Source organism: Hypomesus transpacificus, chromosome 5 (assembly GCF_021917145.1).
Source record: "Hypomesus transpacificus isolate Combined female chromosome 5, fHypTra1, whole genome shotgun sequence".
Classification (NCBI taxonomy): Eukaryota; Metazoa; Chordata; class Actinopteri; order Osmeriformes; family Osmeridae; genus Hypomesus; species Hypomesus transpacificus.
The window spans coordinates 2,194,287-2,207,633 of record NC_061064.1 but is presented as its reverse complement, the minus strand read 5'-3'; the positions used below and the strand labels follow the sequence as shown (position 1 = coordinate 2,207,633).

The window sequence follows — 13,347 nt, the reverse complement described above, 5'->3', positions numbered from 1 at the left end:
ATCACACAGTCATTGGAGCTTGACCGAACCATAGGACCGAACGAAAATCTTTTCCCCGGAAGTTTATTTTCGTTGCATCAAGGAAATACCGTCAAACATCCGTCAAACATGGCGGCATCCTAGCACATCTTTAGACCAACAGGCTACCTAACAACATCTTGTTTCGTAAATTTTGTTGTTGCATCCGTAGTATTGTGTGGTGTCAGAGCCGTAGTACGTGTGATAAGGTAAGTTGTAGCTAGTTAGCTTAGTTTTTGTCCTGCGTAGACTAGCTGGCTAGCTCGTGTGTTCTCACAATCGCCGGGGCAATTGTTTTGCCGGTAGATGATTGTAATAGGTTTAGTTAACAAATTAACATTACTTCTTAGACCTACCACTTAAACCTGAGTCCTAGTAAATCAGATAGCTTATTGTGGTAGCACACATTACTGGTATTAGTTTACTGTTAGTCACTTGGCTAGAAAGACTGAACTTTGTGTCTGTCATAGATGGCTTCGGGCAGCGGAGAAGGTGCAGGTGCGAGGACGTGTGTGGCTCTGCAAGATCTTACCGGAGAGGATACGGCTATTGACATGACGACCAGTGAAAAGGTTGACCCTAATCTCAGTTGTCCTTGCTTTCCTTGTGCCAGTTTGTAACAATCTGAAAAAAATACATAGTAATTCCTTCTAATGTGTTTTCCTTTTAATTTACAACGCAGGTTGTTGACCTTCTGAATCAGGCAGCTCTCATTGCTACAGATAGCAAACTCACAGTTCTCAAACAGGTTTGTAATCCCTAAAAAATAACGGTGTGCATTACATAAGAGATTGTATGTAACATACTTTTCTTGAACGTGAACCATTCTGTTGTGTTTATTTGACCAGGTTCAGGAGCTGATAATAAACAAAGACCCCTCATTACTTGACAATTTCTTAGACGTAAGAAATCATTTTGCTTTCACAATTGTAGCACATACACCAGGGTGTTAAAAGTAATTTATTTATCTTACAAATTCTCACTCTCTTTCTATATGTCCATCCCTTGTAGGAGATGATAGCCTTTCAGACTGACAAGTCAATGGAAGTTAGAAAATTTGTCATTGGCTTCATTGAGGAAGCATGGTATGTCATCAGACACATTTTTCACTCACTTACATTCATACTGGCAACTAGACTAGAAGCTGCTGCTAGTAAAACTATGTGTTAAATGAAGTACATATGACCTGACTTCCTTCTTATTTTGACAGTAAAAGAGACAATGAGCTTCTCCTGAGGCTGATTGCAAACTTGAACATGCTTCTTAAAGATGAGAGTGTGAATGTGGTGAAGAAGGCCATTCTGACTCTAACGCAGCTCTATAGGGTGGCTCTACAGGTACACACCATCCATGCACTGAACACTGTCGATCGCTGCATGGGAACTGTGTTGCCTAACTTGCGTTTTTTCTTCTTCTTTGTTTTCCCACCCCAGTGGTTGGTGCGTTCCAAGGCCGTGTCGGAGATGCAGGAGGCATGCTGGGATATGGTGACTCAGATGAAGGAGGATGTTTTGGCCCTGTTGGACTTCGACAACGACGGAGTCCGCACGCACGCCATCAAGTTCACGGAGTCGCTCATCATCACCCTCTCTCCCAGGACGTCAGACTCGGACACTCCTAAGAGGCAGGAGGGGGACATCAGCTTGGACAAAGTTCCCAAAGACCACTCCTACATTCGCTACGGTGAGAAAACAAATGTACTTCCTGTCGCTCTCAAAACGTAAGAGTGTGGAGCTCACGGATCAGTGCGTGTACCATGTAGGCTGAGGCCTTGCATCAGTCCCCTGGGTTTGAGTCTGGCCTTGGCCCTTTGCTGGATGTCTTCCCCCTCCCTTCCTTTCCTGTCACACTTCACTTAAACACCTGTACAATAAAGCATGAAAACAACACAAATCATCTTTAAAAAAATAGAACAGTGTCACACAATTTTCATGAGTTGTTTCCCATTGACGACTGAATGAAATGTAAACGTCCGATTTTCATTGCATGTTTTTCCTCAGATACCCTCTGTGAGGAGGGCAAGTCTGCCCTGGAACAGCTTCTGAAGTTCATGGTCCACCCTGCGATCACCAGCATCAACCTGACCACGGCCCTGGGCTCGCTGGCCACCCTGGCCCGCCAGAGACCCATGTTCATGTCCAAAGTGGTTCAGGCCTACGAGACGCTACATGGTACGCTCTCCTCTTGCTACAAACACTCTCAAAGTCAAACCACTGGAAACACTCTCCTCTCACAGTAAACACAATGGAAACACTCTCCTCTCACAGTAAACACACTGGAAACACTCTCCTCTCACTGTTAAACCACTGGAAACACTCTTCTCACAGCAAACACTGGAATGCTCAATATGCAGTATCTTCAATAGAGTATAATGAGATGATGTAAGGTTATTGGAGAGCTTATCAGTCTATACACGAATATACAATTAAAAATAGGAGTGTTAAAGTTCTCATTCCTAATCCTCAGCTAACCTCCCTCCGACCTTGGCCAAGTCCCAAGTGAGTAGTGTGCGTAAGAATCTCAAGCTCCACCTGGTGGCTGTGCTGCGCCACCCCTGCAGCCTAGAGTTCCAGGGCCAGATCAGCACTCTGCTGCTGGACCTGGGCATGTCTCAGAACGAGATCACCCGGATCACACCGTCGGTGAGAGAGCAGCGCAAACGACCTCGCCACGAGCCCTACGCCGAGGGCAAGAAGATCAAGATCGGTGAGGCAATGTTTTTTTACCCTGAAACCCAAACAGAACCAGCAACAAACATCTCATTCTAAGAAAATTTTATGGCGGGGACAATATTTCCAGAACCTACTCTGATGGAGGACGATGAAGACAAAGAGGATCCCGCCCCTCCGTCTGTCTCCAAGCCCTCCTCCGTGCCGGCAGCACAGTCGGCCATCGACCTCACGGCTCAGTTCCTGCGGCCGCTCCTCTCCCCGGAGAACGTGGCCAATCTGGTGAGCCGAGGAGGCAGTGCGTTTCATCGTCATACCCGTCCCCGTGGACGCTCCTTCAGCTGACGGCGTGTGTGTGTGTGTTTCAGGTGCTCATCAGCATGGTGTACCTGCCAGATGTCATGCCCGCTTCCTTCCAGGCCACCTACACACCTGTGGAGTCTGCAGGCACAGACGCCCAGATCAAACACCTGGCCAGGCTGATGGCTACACAGATGACATCAGCTGGAATAGGACCAGGTGAGAACGAGGGGCGTAGAGGCAGCACGCAGGGCGAAGCTGTAGAGGCAGCACGTGGGGCGAAGCTGTTGAGGCAGCACGCGGGGCGAAGCTGTTGAGGCAGCACGCAGGGCGAAGCTGTAGAGGCAGCACGCGGGGCGAAGCTGTTGAGGCAGCACGCAGGGCGAAGCTGTTGAGGCAGCACGCAGGGCGAAGCTGTTGAGGCAGCACGCAGGGCGAAGCTGTTGAGGCAGCACGCGGGGCGAAGCTGTAGAGGCAGCACGCGGGGCGAAGCTGTAGAGGCAGCACGCGGGGCGAAGCTGTAGAGGCAGCACGCGGGGCGAAGCTGTAGAGGCAGCACGCGGGGCGAAGCTGTAGAGGCAGCACGCGGGGCGAAGCTGTAAAGTACACCATCACCGTCTGTGTGTGCAGCGCTTCAGTCAAACTAAAGAATGGCTGTTTGATTTGCATCAATGCCATTCCCCTGACGTACAACGTCCTGCTCGCTCTTGTCTCTCCTCCCGCAGGACTGGAGCAGTGCAAAGCACGAGATGAGGACACCGGGAAGGAGGACAACGAAGAAGGAGAATCGTCCAATTCCAAAGACTTGCTCATCAAGCGCAAAGTGTCCCTGGGCCAGGCGATCTCTGTGGTGGGGGGCTACGACAAGAGCCAGGCCCCCGAGGAGGCCCCCCTGGTGAAGAGACTGCCTGAGCCCATCGTACCCTCCGCACAGACCAAGTGAGAGTCTCGTCTGCGCCCTGGAGGTCAGCTGTGGTCTGTCCTCTGCTCTCTCTCTCTCAACATCGCTCTCCGTTGATGTGATTCCTCAGGGCTCCGGGTGCCAGTGGGAGGAAGAAGGTGTTCCGATTGGCCGACGTGATCCAGCCGCTGAGTGAGGCCCAGGTGGAGAAGCTGACCAACATGGCCGTCAAGCGGATCCTCAACTCAGAGAAGGCCATCGCTCAGAGCGGGATGGCACATGTGAGTGTTTGATAGCATGATTTGTAAATCTCTGAAACAGATTTTGGAGAGAAAAAAAGTGTCATGTAAATAGTTCCCATTTCTAGACAAGCCTGTTTTTCCCTCACCTCCCCTTCACCTGATGCAGGTGCGCGTCAAGCTTCTGGCCAGGCTGGTGACCCAGTTCGAGGGGATGATGAAGGGGAACGTGCTGGAGTTCATCCTGGAGGACATACGAGGCCGGATCGACCTGGCCTTCTCCCTCCTCTACCAGGAGTACAACAGCTACATCAGCAAGCAGCCAACAGGCCTGCTGGAGAGCTACGACCACTGCCTGTACACCCTGCTGTCAGGGCTGCAGGAGAAGCCAGAGCAGAGGGATGGGTGAGGGCTCCGGTCTTATCTGGAGGGGTGGAGCTCGGTGGTTAGAGCATCTGACTGCAGATCTAGAAGTCACAGCTTCAGCCTCACCCTGAATGTGGCTTTGGATTAAAATTCTGCTGAATAAAAACATGTATTACTTGTGAGGGCAGGCTATGCCAACATCCGTTTATAGAATGTGTGTATACAGTGTGTGTGTGTGTTCCTGATACTATGACCAAAGTATTTCCATCTCCCTCTTCCAGGCTCTTCACCAAGCTAGTACTGGAAGCTCCCATAATCACAGAATCGGCCTTAGAAGTGATCAGGCGTTACTGTGAGGATGAGGTAATCCTGGCGGGACGTATTCATCTTCTGAAAAGTGATCTCTTGACGACCCTTCCCAGGGCTGCTCTGTCAGGATGTTGAGTGTTGTTCTGTTTGTGTCTCAGTCTAGGGTGTACCTTGGCATGACCACCCTCAAGGAGCTGATCGTCAAGCGTCCCTCCAGACAGTTCCAGTATCTCCACGTGCTACTGGACCTCAGTTCACACGAAAAGGAGAAGGTGGTGTATCCCTTTCTGTGTTTCTCATCAAAGCTCCACAACTTTATTGATTTAACGGCGACTCAAATGTGTGGGGGAGTGGCAACACTTGAGTGTGCCAACCTTCAGTATCCATATATATCATATATATTTTTTACATATATAAGTATTTGATATGATAATCCTGAACACACTAGGTTATTGTCCGTCTCCAAACACAAGCGCTGTCTCACCTACATGGATCTGTGTGTGACTTCAGGTGCGCTCTAACGCCCTGGCCTTCATCAAGAGGATGTATGAGAAGGACCAGCTCCGAGACTACATCGAGAAGTTTGCCCTGAACTATATGCAGCTCCTCGTCCATCCCAACCCCCCCTCCTTACTCTTTGGGGCCGACAAGGACACAGGTTGGACTAAATAGTTGCCCTTCTCCTGCGCTTACCTGACATGTCACTCCAGACCTCTCATGTTTGACCCTGCGTGCGTCTTGGGGACGCTTATAATTAACCGTGTAACCGTTAACCAACAATTTACCGGTTAATACCACCGATTAGGGTTGAGCAATTTTTCACCTTCTCTAGTGACAAAGTCGTGACCAGTGACTTTCTGCTACTTTTTTGTTGTTGTTGAGCAGCAGCAGAATAACTAATTGTAGGCCTACTTCAGTGTTGTTATAGCTGCCAATCTATGGGATGAATGTTATGGCAGGATTCAAAACTGAAAACATTGTTTTGAAAATCATTTCAATATAAATCTAATCTGAAAAAAAAGATAATCAATTCCATTAAAACATTTTAAAGTGTTTTTTTAACGAGTGACGGTTATAAGTCAAACCTTTTTTCTCCAAAATGAGCATCCGTCGTGTGTCTCCCTCACAGAGGTAGCTTCCCCCTGGACTGAAGACACCGTGAGACAGTGTCTGTACCTGTATCTCTCTCTCCTGCCTCTCAACCACCGCCTGGTCCACGAGCTAGCGTCAGTCTACACAGAGGCCATCGCTGACATCAAGCGCAGTGTGCTGCGCGTGGTGGAACAGCCGGTAAGCCTCGTTCTGAGTCCCTTCACCTCACCTGCTCAGTTTATCCACTCAGGGTTGATGTTCTCGGTTAAGAGTCGATGTTCTTGGTTCTCTAGATCCGCGGGATGGGTATGAACTCTCCAGACCTGCTGCTGCTGGTGGAAAACTGCCCCAAAGGAGCTGAGACGCTGGTCACACGCTGTCTGCACATTCTGACGGATAAAGGTAAGAACATGCCTCTCGTTTTGAAGGCTTGGAGCTGGTGAAGGGTTGTGTTGACGTGAAGGTGAGGGAAGCCTGTTTTCTGAACGATGCCTCTCCTCCGTCAGTGCCCCCATCTCCAGAGCTGGTGGAGAGAGTCAGGGACCTGTACCACAAACGGGTACCAGATGTTCGCTTCCTGATCCCAGTCATAAACGGCCTGGAAAAGGTGAGCTTCCATCCAAACGAACGTGTGCCTCTCGGCATGGTTTCTACGGCAACGATGACTGTGTTTGACGGCGAACGAGGAAGGGTCTGTGTTTAAGTGATGCTGATTTGATCCTCGCTGTGCAGAAAGAAGTGATCCAGGCCCTTCCTAAACTGATCAAGTTGAACCCCATCGTGGTGAAGGAGGTCTTCAATCGTCTGCTTGGAACACAGCACAGTAAGACAGTGTCCTTTTAGTACATTTAGTCATTTAGCAGACGCTCTTATCCAGAGTGACTCATAGTAAGTACAGGGACATTCCCCCGAGGCAAGTAGGGTGAAGTGCCTTGCCCAAGGACACATCATCAAGTGGCTCAGCCGGGAATCGAACTGGCGACCTTCAGATAACTAGCCCAACTCCCCACCACTCAACCACCTGACTCCCTAGTAGTGATGGTCAGGTGGTTTTCTAAATAAGACAGCCTTTTTCCAACCCTGCATGTTGTAGATGTTTCCCTGCTCCAACACACCTGACTCAAATGAATGGGTGGTCGGTTAGCAGGCTTCTGCTGAGCCTGATAACGACCATCCCTGAGGACCAGGGTTGAGAAAGTCTGTCTTAAGATCTCCTGTGAACTTCCTGCTTCCTGTCGTCTAGGCGAGGGCAGCTCCTCCATGTCTCCTCTTACCCCCGGGGAACTCCTCATCGCTTTGCACAACATCGACTCAACCAAGTGTGACATGAAGTCCATCATCAAAGGTCAGTCACTTCCCCCTCCCCCCACCCCCACCCCCCCCTCCCCTCCCCCACAACCTCATCATCCAACACACCGCTGGACAGCGACTCGTGTTGCCCTCCACCGACGTTGCAATGCTGAGCTTGGCTGTGATGTCTGTCGCTCGCAGCCACCAACCTGTGCTTCGGGGAGAAGAACGTGTACACGTCGGAGGTGCTGGCGGTGGTGATGCAGCAGCTGATGGAGCAGAGCCCTCTCCCCATGCTGCTGATGCGGACCGTCATCCAGTCCCTCACCATGTACCCTCGGCTGGGCGGCTTCGTCATGAACATCCTGTCACGCCTCATCGTCAAGCAGGTCAGACGCCCCCCCCTCCCACATCCTGCAATAATGACGACGACAGTTGCGCTCCGCCACTGAGATATAGGCGTCCTCGGACCTCCCTGTCTTCCTCTGAGGCATTGTAGAGCGTGCAGGCACAGCGAGACCACTTCCTGTTCAGGAGGATGTAGTGTCATGTATGTACACATACAAGGGATTCAGCTTTACACTGTGCTCTCGATGTTCTCACACAGAACAGACATTAGAAAGTTAGAAAAAGATTTTGTAAAAATAAGGGCACGTAAACAGTGCAAATATAACCGATTTTTTAAATTATTATTTAGTACATATGTGTACATATAAGACGATACAAATGCAAAGGAATGTTTCCTCTTGTTATGAACCCTACCTACCCCTGGCTGTGCAGGTGTGGAAGTATCCCAAGGTGTGGGAGGGCTTTGTGAAGTGCTGCCAGAGGACCAAGCCACAGTCCTTCAGTGTGCTGCTCCAGCTGCCCCCGCTGCAGCTCTCCAGCGTGTTCGAGCGCTGCCCAGAGATGAGGGACCCTCTCCTGCAGCACGTCCACTCCTTCACCCCCCATCAGGTAGCACCCGTCGGCCATCTTGAATCGCGAACGAGGCTCCTTCTCGTGAATTTCCACACACCGCACTGCACTTAGAGGGCCTGAGAGCTATATTATTTAGACTTTTTATTTTATTTTTGGAACATAAATAAATATGTAAACATGTATGTAAACGATACACTCGTTGCTATGTTACAGCAAGCCCACATCCCTGCATCTGTGATGGCTGTGCTGGAGTTCAACATCAAGAAGCCAGAACCAGAGCCTGTGGAGCCTGCTGTGGAGAAGGAGGTGATGGACCAACTGTCGCTAGCAAGATCGTATCAGGCGGCCATCTTGTCCTCCCAGTGGTCTTTTAATGGGTCCTCTCAAAGATTCTTCTTAACGCTTGTCACCACTGTTCTGTTTTACGGCACGTAGATGGAGCTAGCCACAGTTGTGGCTGTAGTTAGGCCTGAACCTCCTCTGGAACCACTGAAGGAACCTGAACCCGTGGTACAGCAAAGGGCGCCAAAGCCCAAGGAAGAAGAGGAGCCGATGGAAATAGGGCAGCCAGAGCAAGCCGTTCAACCGGAGAACACAGGCAGTACCTCTCAAGTACAACAGGTCTGTGTACATTTTGGAACAGTAAATTCTTGTCTGTAAATATTGGTGTAAAAAGTGACCATGGTGGTAGTTTAAGTAAATTAAATCATAGATGATCATTCTTCTAGGTGGAGTTACCAGTGGTAGAAGAACGCTGTGTATCATCAGGCCCTGTAGAGGCAGTGGAGGAACCGATGGAGGCGCTAACTGAGCCCTCCCCAGAAGTTAGCGATACGTCTAAAGATGTCACAGACGACAGGACCACAGAACCTGAATCTGACAGTCGGACAGAAGATGTTGAATGATTCAGATAAAACAAAAACGGATACTAAAGAATTAAGTGCGACAATGTATTTTCGAAAATAGACGTTGTTTAGTTGGTTTAAGCCTAGGTTACATGTTTTTGTCTGGAAAATGTCTTGGAAATGTCTTCTTGCCATGATGAATAAAACTGTTTCTAAGATTGTATCACGTCTATATTTTTGGGGATATTTGAAATGCAACATTGAGCTGAACTGTGTCCAGTTCATGTCCAGCGGAGTCAGAGAGCCGCGGTCCAGTCTGTGGTCCGGGCGCGCGATCGAACGTGCACGTGCATTGTGCTTAGCAACCCAATTGTTTACCATCGTAACCAACTCTTTGTTTCTAGAGAATGTCAAAACCGACGGCAGTATTTTGAGCTGTCGATCCATAGTTTCTCTAAGTTTAAAGAATAGGTCGTATGTTGAATGTGTGGTTAAATACTTCCTTTGGTGAATTGTGTGTGGCTACTCAAACAACTTAACAGCATTGCCAAAGCAAAGTAACGTTTGATAAGTCATAGAGATGGCGTCTGCGGAGCCTGCGCCGACCAACCAAACGGAAGAAATGACGGTCAACTTCAAGGCTTTCTTGCTGAAGAATAGCACTAAAAGTAACATCAACCTGTGAGTATAAAGTGGTGGTTGTAGTTTGGATTGTCAAGCATTATAACTTACACTATGCATGTGAAGTTAATCACAGTTGATTTGCACTTCACTTTCCAGCTACGACCACTTGGCACGGTTACTAACTAAGGTGATGGATGAACGTCCAGAAAATGTGGTCGACATCTTTGAAGATATGAGTCGTGAGGTGAAACGGGGAATGCTTCCTGAAACGCAGAGCACATTGCGAGATGTGGCTTTCATCCCCGCTACCCAGCTGTTGGCTGAGAAGCAGAGATTGCTGTTCTCTCGGGGTGGCGGGGATGAGGGTGACCAGGAGGAGGAGCTGGTGAGTTTTCACAACTTCGACAAGATACATCTAGCCTAAATAAATAATATCCTGTGGATCTAGTCAATCAAAATATGCCCCCCCCCCCCCCACCCCCTGTTATCAGGTTGATACACCTCTTCCCAATGTAGGAGAGCTTGCCTTTTTCCTAGAGCAAGCTGGAGTTGGTCTGGGCAGAGAGGAGATGCACAGAATATTCCTAGCACTCAAACACCTGGTGGACACACAACCTCTGCATCGCTGCCGGTTTTGGGGCAAGGTTCTGGGCACGGACAGTAATTATATAGTGGCCGAAGGCGAGTACAGAGAGGGGGAGGAGGAAGAGGAGGAGGTGGTGGAGGAAGTGGTGGAAGAGGAGGAGAAGAGAGAGACTCGAGAGGAGGAGGAAGACACCGAGGTGGTAGACGTGGTGAGTAGAACAAGATGATAAAGAGAATAAAAGAGCTGTTTCCTTACTGTCCTTCATGATGACAATGATAATCAAAGGCCTGTGTTTTTGCTGTACTTCACGTTCATTAAAACCCGCGGCGATCTGTTTCCCTTTAGGCAGACCCTCTCCCTCGCTCTACCTACAAGCCTCCACCGGTGGTGCCAAAAGAGGAAAACCACACGGGGGCTAACAAGTACAGCTACTTTGTATGCACAGAGCCGGGCCTTCCCTGGGTGAAGCTGCCGGCTGTGACTCCAGCCCAGGTGACGGCTGCACGTCACATACGCAAGTTCTTCACAGGCAGACTGGATGCCCCCGTCGTCAGCTACCCCCCGTTCCCGGGCAACGAGGCCAACTACTTAAGGGCACAGGTAGCTCGCATCTCAGCCGGCTCACACGTCAGTCCCCTGGGCTTCTACCAGTTCGGAGAGGAGGAAGGGGAGGAGGAGGAGGAGGGTGCTCGAGACGGCTACGAGGAGAACCCCGACTTCGAGGGCATACCTGTTCACGAGATGGCCGAATCTCTGTCTGCCTGGGTGCATCACGTCCAGCACATCTTACAACAGGTAACGCTCTAGGATCTGTGGATTAGCATTCAGTGTGCTCACTGCCCTCCACGTAACGGCTCCATCACAGCCATGGCAGCTCGGATGCTGACGGGCGCTCGGTCCCCCCTGCAGGGTCGCTGTGTGTGGGTGAACCAGGTGGAGAAGCCGGAGGATGAATTTGAGGAGGAAGGAGAAGAGGAGAAAGAGGAGGAGCCTGACGAGCCAGAACCAGAAGTGGGACCCCCCCTCCTCACTCCTCTCACTGAGGACATAGGTGAGACCCCCCCTCCTCACTCCTCTCACTGAGGACATAGGGGAGACCCACCCTCCTCACTCCTCTCACTGAGGACATAGGTGAGACCCCCCCTCCTCACTCCTCTCACTGAGGACATAGGTGAGACCCCCCCCTCCTCACTCCTCCCCCACCCCCCCCCCTTCTCTACAGGCCTCGAAGCCCCCCGCCCCCTCCTGCGTTCTGCTCTGATAAAGTGCTGACGTTGTGTTTGTTGCAGAGGTGTTCGAAACCCCTCCCTGGAGTTCCAGGATGTCTTCACACCTTATTTCTCAGTTTGCTGTTGCCGTGCTGCGCTCCAACCTGTGGCCAGGAGCATATTCGTACGCGAGTGGCAAGTAAGATGGGATTTCTTTCGCGATTTATCTAAGTCTGAGTCAAAAGTACCAAACGCCTGGTTAGACAACATCCCAGTTTGAAGAAAAAAATGATTCTGTTCTTGTTATCCGTGTAGGAAATTCGAGAACATCTACATTGGCTGGGGGGTGAAGTTCGCTGGAGACGGCTACACCCCAACCGGGCCCCCCGCGCCCCAGCGCGAGTACCCCAGTGGGCCGGAGATCACGGAGGCCCAGGACCCCAGTCTGGAGGAGGAGCAGGCGCTGAAGGCAGCTCTGGAGGACCAGAGGGCCGCTCAAGAGGAGGCAGAGGGCCTGGACGGAGAGGAGGAGGAGGAGGAGGATGACTGACACTGGGGAAGTCAGATTGGATTTAAAAAAAAAAGATAAACTTGAGATATTTATTACTTGGGAAAATGTGTTGACTTTGTTACGGTTAATACAAATAAAAGGAATTCTCACATTAATGTTGTTTTGTTTTATCAGTTTTAAGTTTACAATGCTAGTAAAAAGTGCTAAACAAATACAGTTTGATTTGATGTTCTATCCCATCCAGTGTCGTTTGGGTCGAGAGACAGTGCGATGTCACTGCAGAACCAAACAACTGGAGTTAAGCAGAGCCACAGTTTTACCTTTTAGATAATGTAGTAATACAAAGACATGGACATAAAGTACATCTCTAAAACTAGTTTATTTACACGAGGACAAACAATGAGTCCACATTTCAGATTGAACACTGCAAAGTTTTCTCTATTCCATTTTAACTTGGCTATCTGGGTCCATTTACCCTATATTTACAGTCAATCAGATGAACAACAGTAATCAAATAGTTTCTTATAACTTTTCATCTATGGAGCAGTTCCTTGACAATAATGGGATTATCCATGAAAAATAGGACTTTATTATTTTACTGTAGTATTCTTTGCTTCTGCGTTTAGAAATGTGTTGAAGATAGCTTCTGAATGTAATGGATGTGGCGTATTTGAGTCGAATAATTGAAATATTCCTTATAGTGTGGCAGTTATGATTATCTTGTCAATTATCACTCATTCATCTCATATTTTATGACCAATGTACAGATGATAATTTTAAAAAGAAATGAGTGAATGACATAAAAATCAACAAGTCTATAAATACGTACCTGGATTTAGAGGAATAGCACAAAAAAACAATAAAAACCTTATTTTTTGAGAAATGATATGTGACATTTTACTGTTCCTTTTCTGGGGGTTCTGATGACAACAGTGGTTGTAGCCTTCAACCCAACTGTTTAACCTACAAATATATTTTAATCTCGTAACTAATAACAGACTACTGTCAATGACTATACAGTGGCTTTTGTTGTCAAGGGGAGGATCAACATTTCTCAGTTCTCATTGAATAAATCAAAGGCCTGAATTATGGTAACATCATGATTTTAGCAAAGGGAGAATTTCTATCAACCAGAATAATACAAGCCTATTATAGACCTGTAAGGAATTAAAGATATTCTACCTTGTGTGTCTGTGGTAATCTACCAGTCACTATGAGAGTTGGGGTGTACGTAGGAGCTAAGACTCATCAGCCTGACTGAAAAGGAATACATTACTCCCTTGGGATGCTGGTAATGAAATCACTCAAATAATTCTACAAAGCAAGAGAGACAGTAGAGATTAGTACATTACAGTAATTTAACACGTGATAAAACCGTCGTTTAAAGATGACTTCAGCAAGAGTCCATCGTCCAATGGTGGTTTGGAGAAGCTTGATTTTCTAGCACATCAAAGCACGTTGGTCTTTT

At 48.6% G+C, this 13,347-nt stretch overlaps 2 protein-coding genes across 2 annotated transcripts; both read left to right on the top strand.

Moving 5' to 3' along the window:
• Window positions 1-71: 71 nt before the first annotated feature.
• Window positions 72-9,171, top strand: sympk (symplekin). The gene is made up of 27 exons (XM_047020027.1): window positions 72-227; window positions 489-590; window positions 701-766; window positions 867-920; window positions 1,030-1,103; window positions 1,229-1,355; window positions 1,452-1,701; window positions 2,019-2,189; window positions 2,485-2,724; window positions 2,818-2,969; window positions 3,056-3,206; window positions 3,713-3,926; window positions 4,019-4,169; window positions 4,297-4,532; window positions 4,775-4,856; window positions 4,961-5,074; window positions 5,313-5,460; window positions 5,932-6,092; window positions 6,188-6,296; window positions 6,401-6,501; window positions 6,627-6,717; window positions 7,138-7,239; window positions 7,386-7,573; window positions 7,965-8,141; window positions 8,319-8,411; window positions 8,541-8,726; window positions 8,834-9,171. Exons 2-27 carry the CDS (start codon window positions 489-491, stop codon window positions 9,008-9,010), a joined length of 3,717 nt encoding a protein of 1,238 aa, XP_046875983.1. The 5' UTR covers window positions 72-227; the 3' UTR covers window positions 9,011-9,171.
• A 114-nt stretch (window positions 9,172-9,285) lies between these two features.
• On the top strand, window positions 9,286-11,946 carry rsph4a (radial spoke head component 4A). Its single transcript, XM_047020030.1, has 7 exons — window positions 9,286-9,631; window positions 9,731-9,959; window positions 10,066-10,368; window positions 10,506-10,955; window positions 11,070-11,211; window positions 11,450-11,567; window positions 11,684-11,946. The coding sequence occupies exons 1-7, from the start codon at window positions 9,531-9,533 to the stop codon at window positions 11,916-11,918; spliced, it is 1,578 nt and encodes a 525-aa protein (XP_046875986.1). The 5' UTR covers window positions 9,286-9,530; the 3' UTR covers window positions 11,919-11,946.
• Window positions 11,947-13,347: the final 1,401 nt, after the last annotated feature.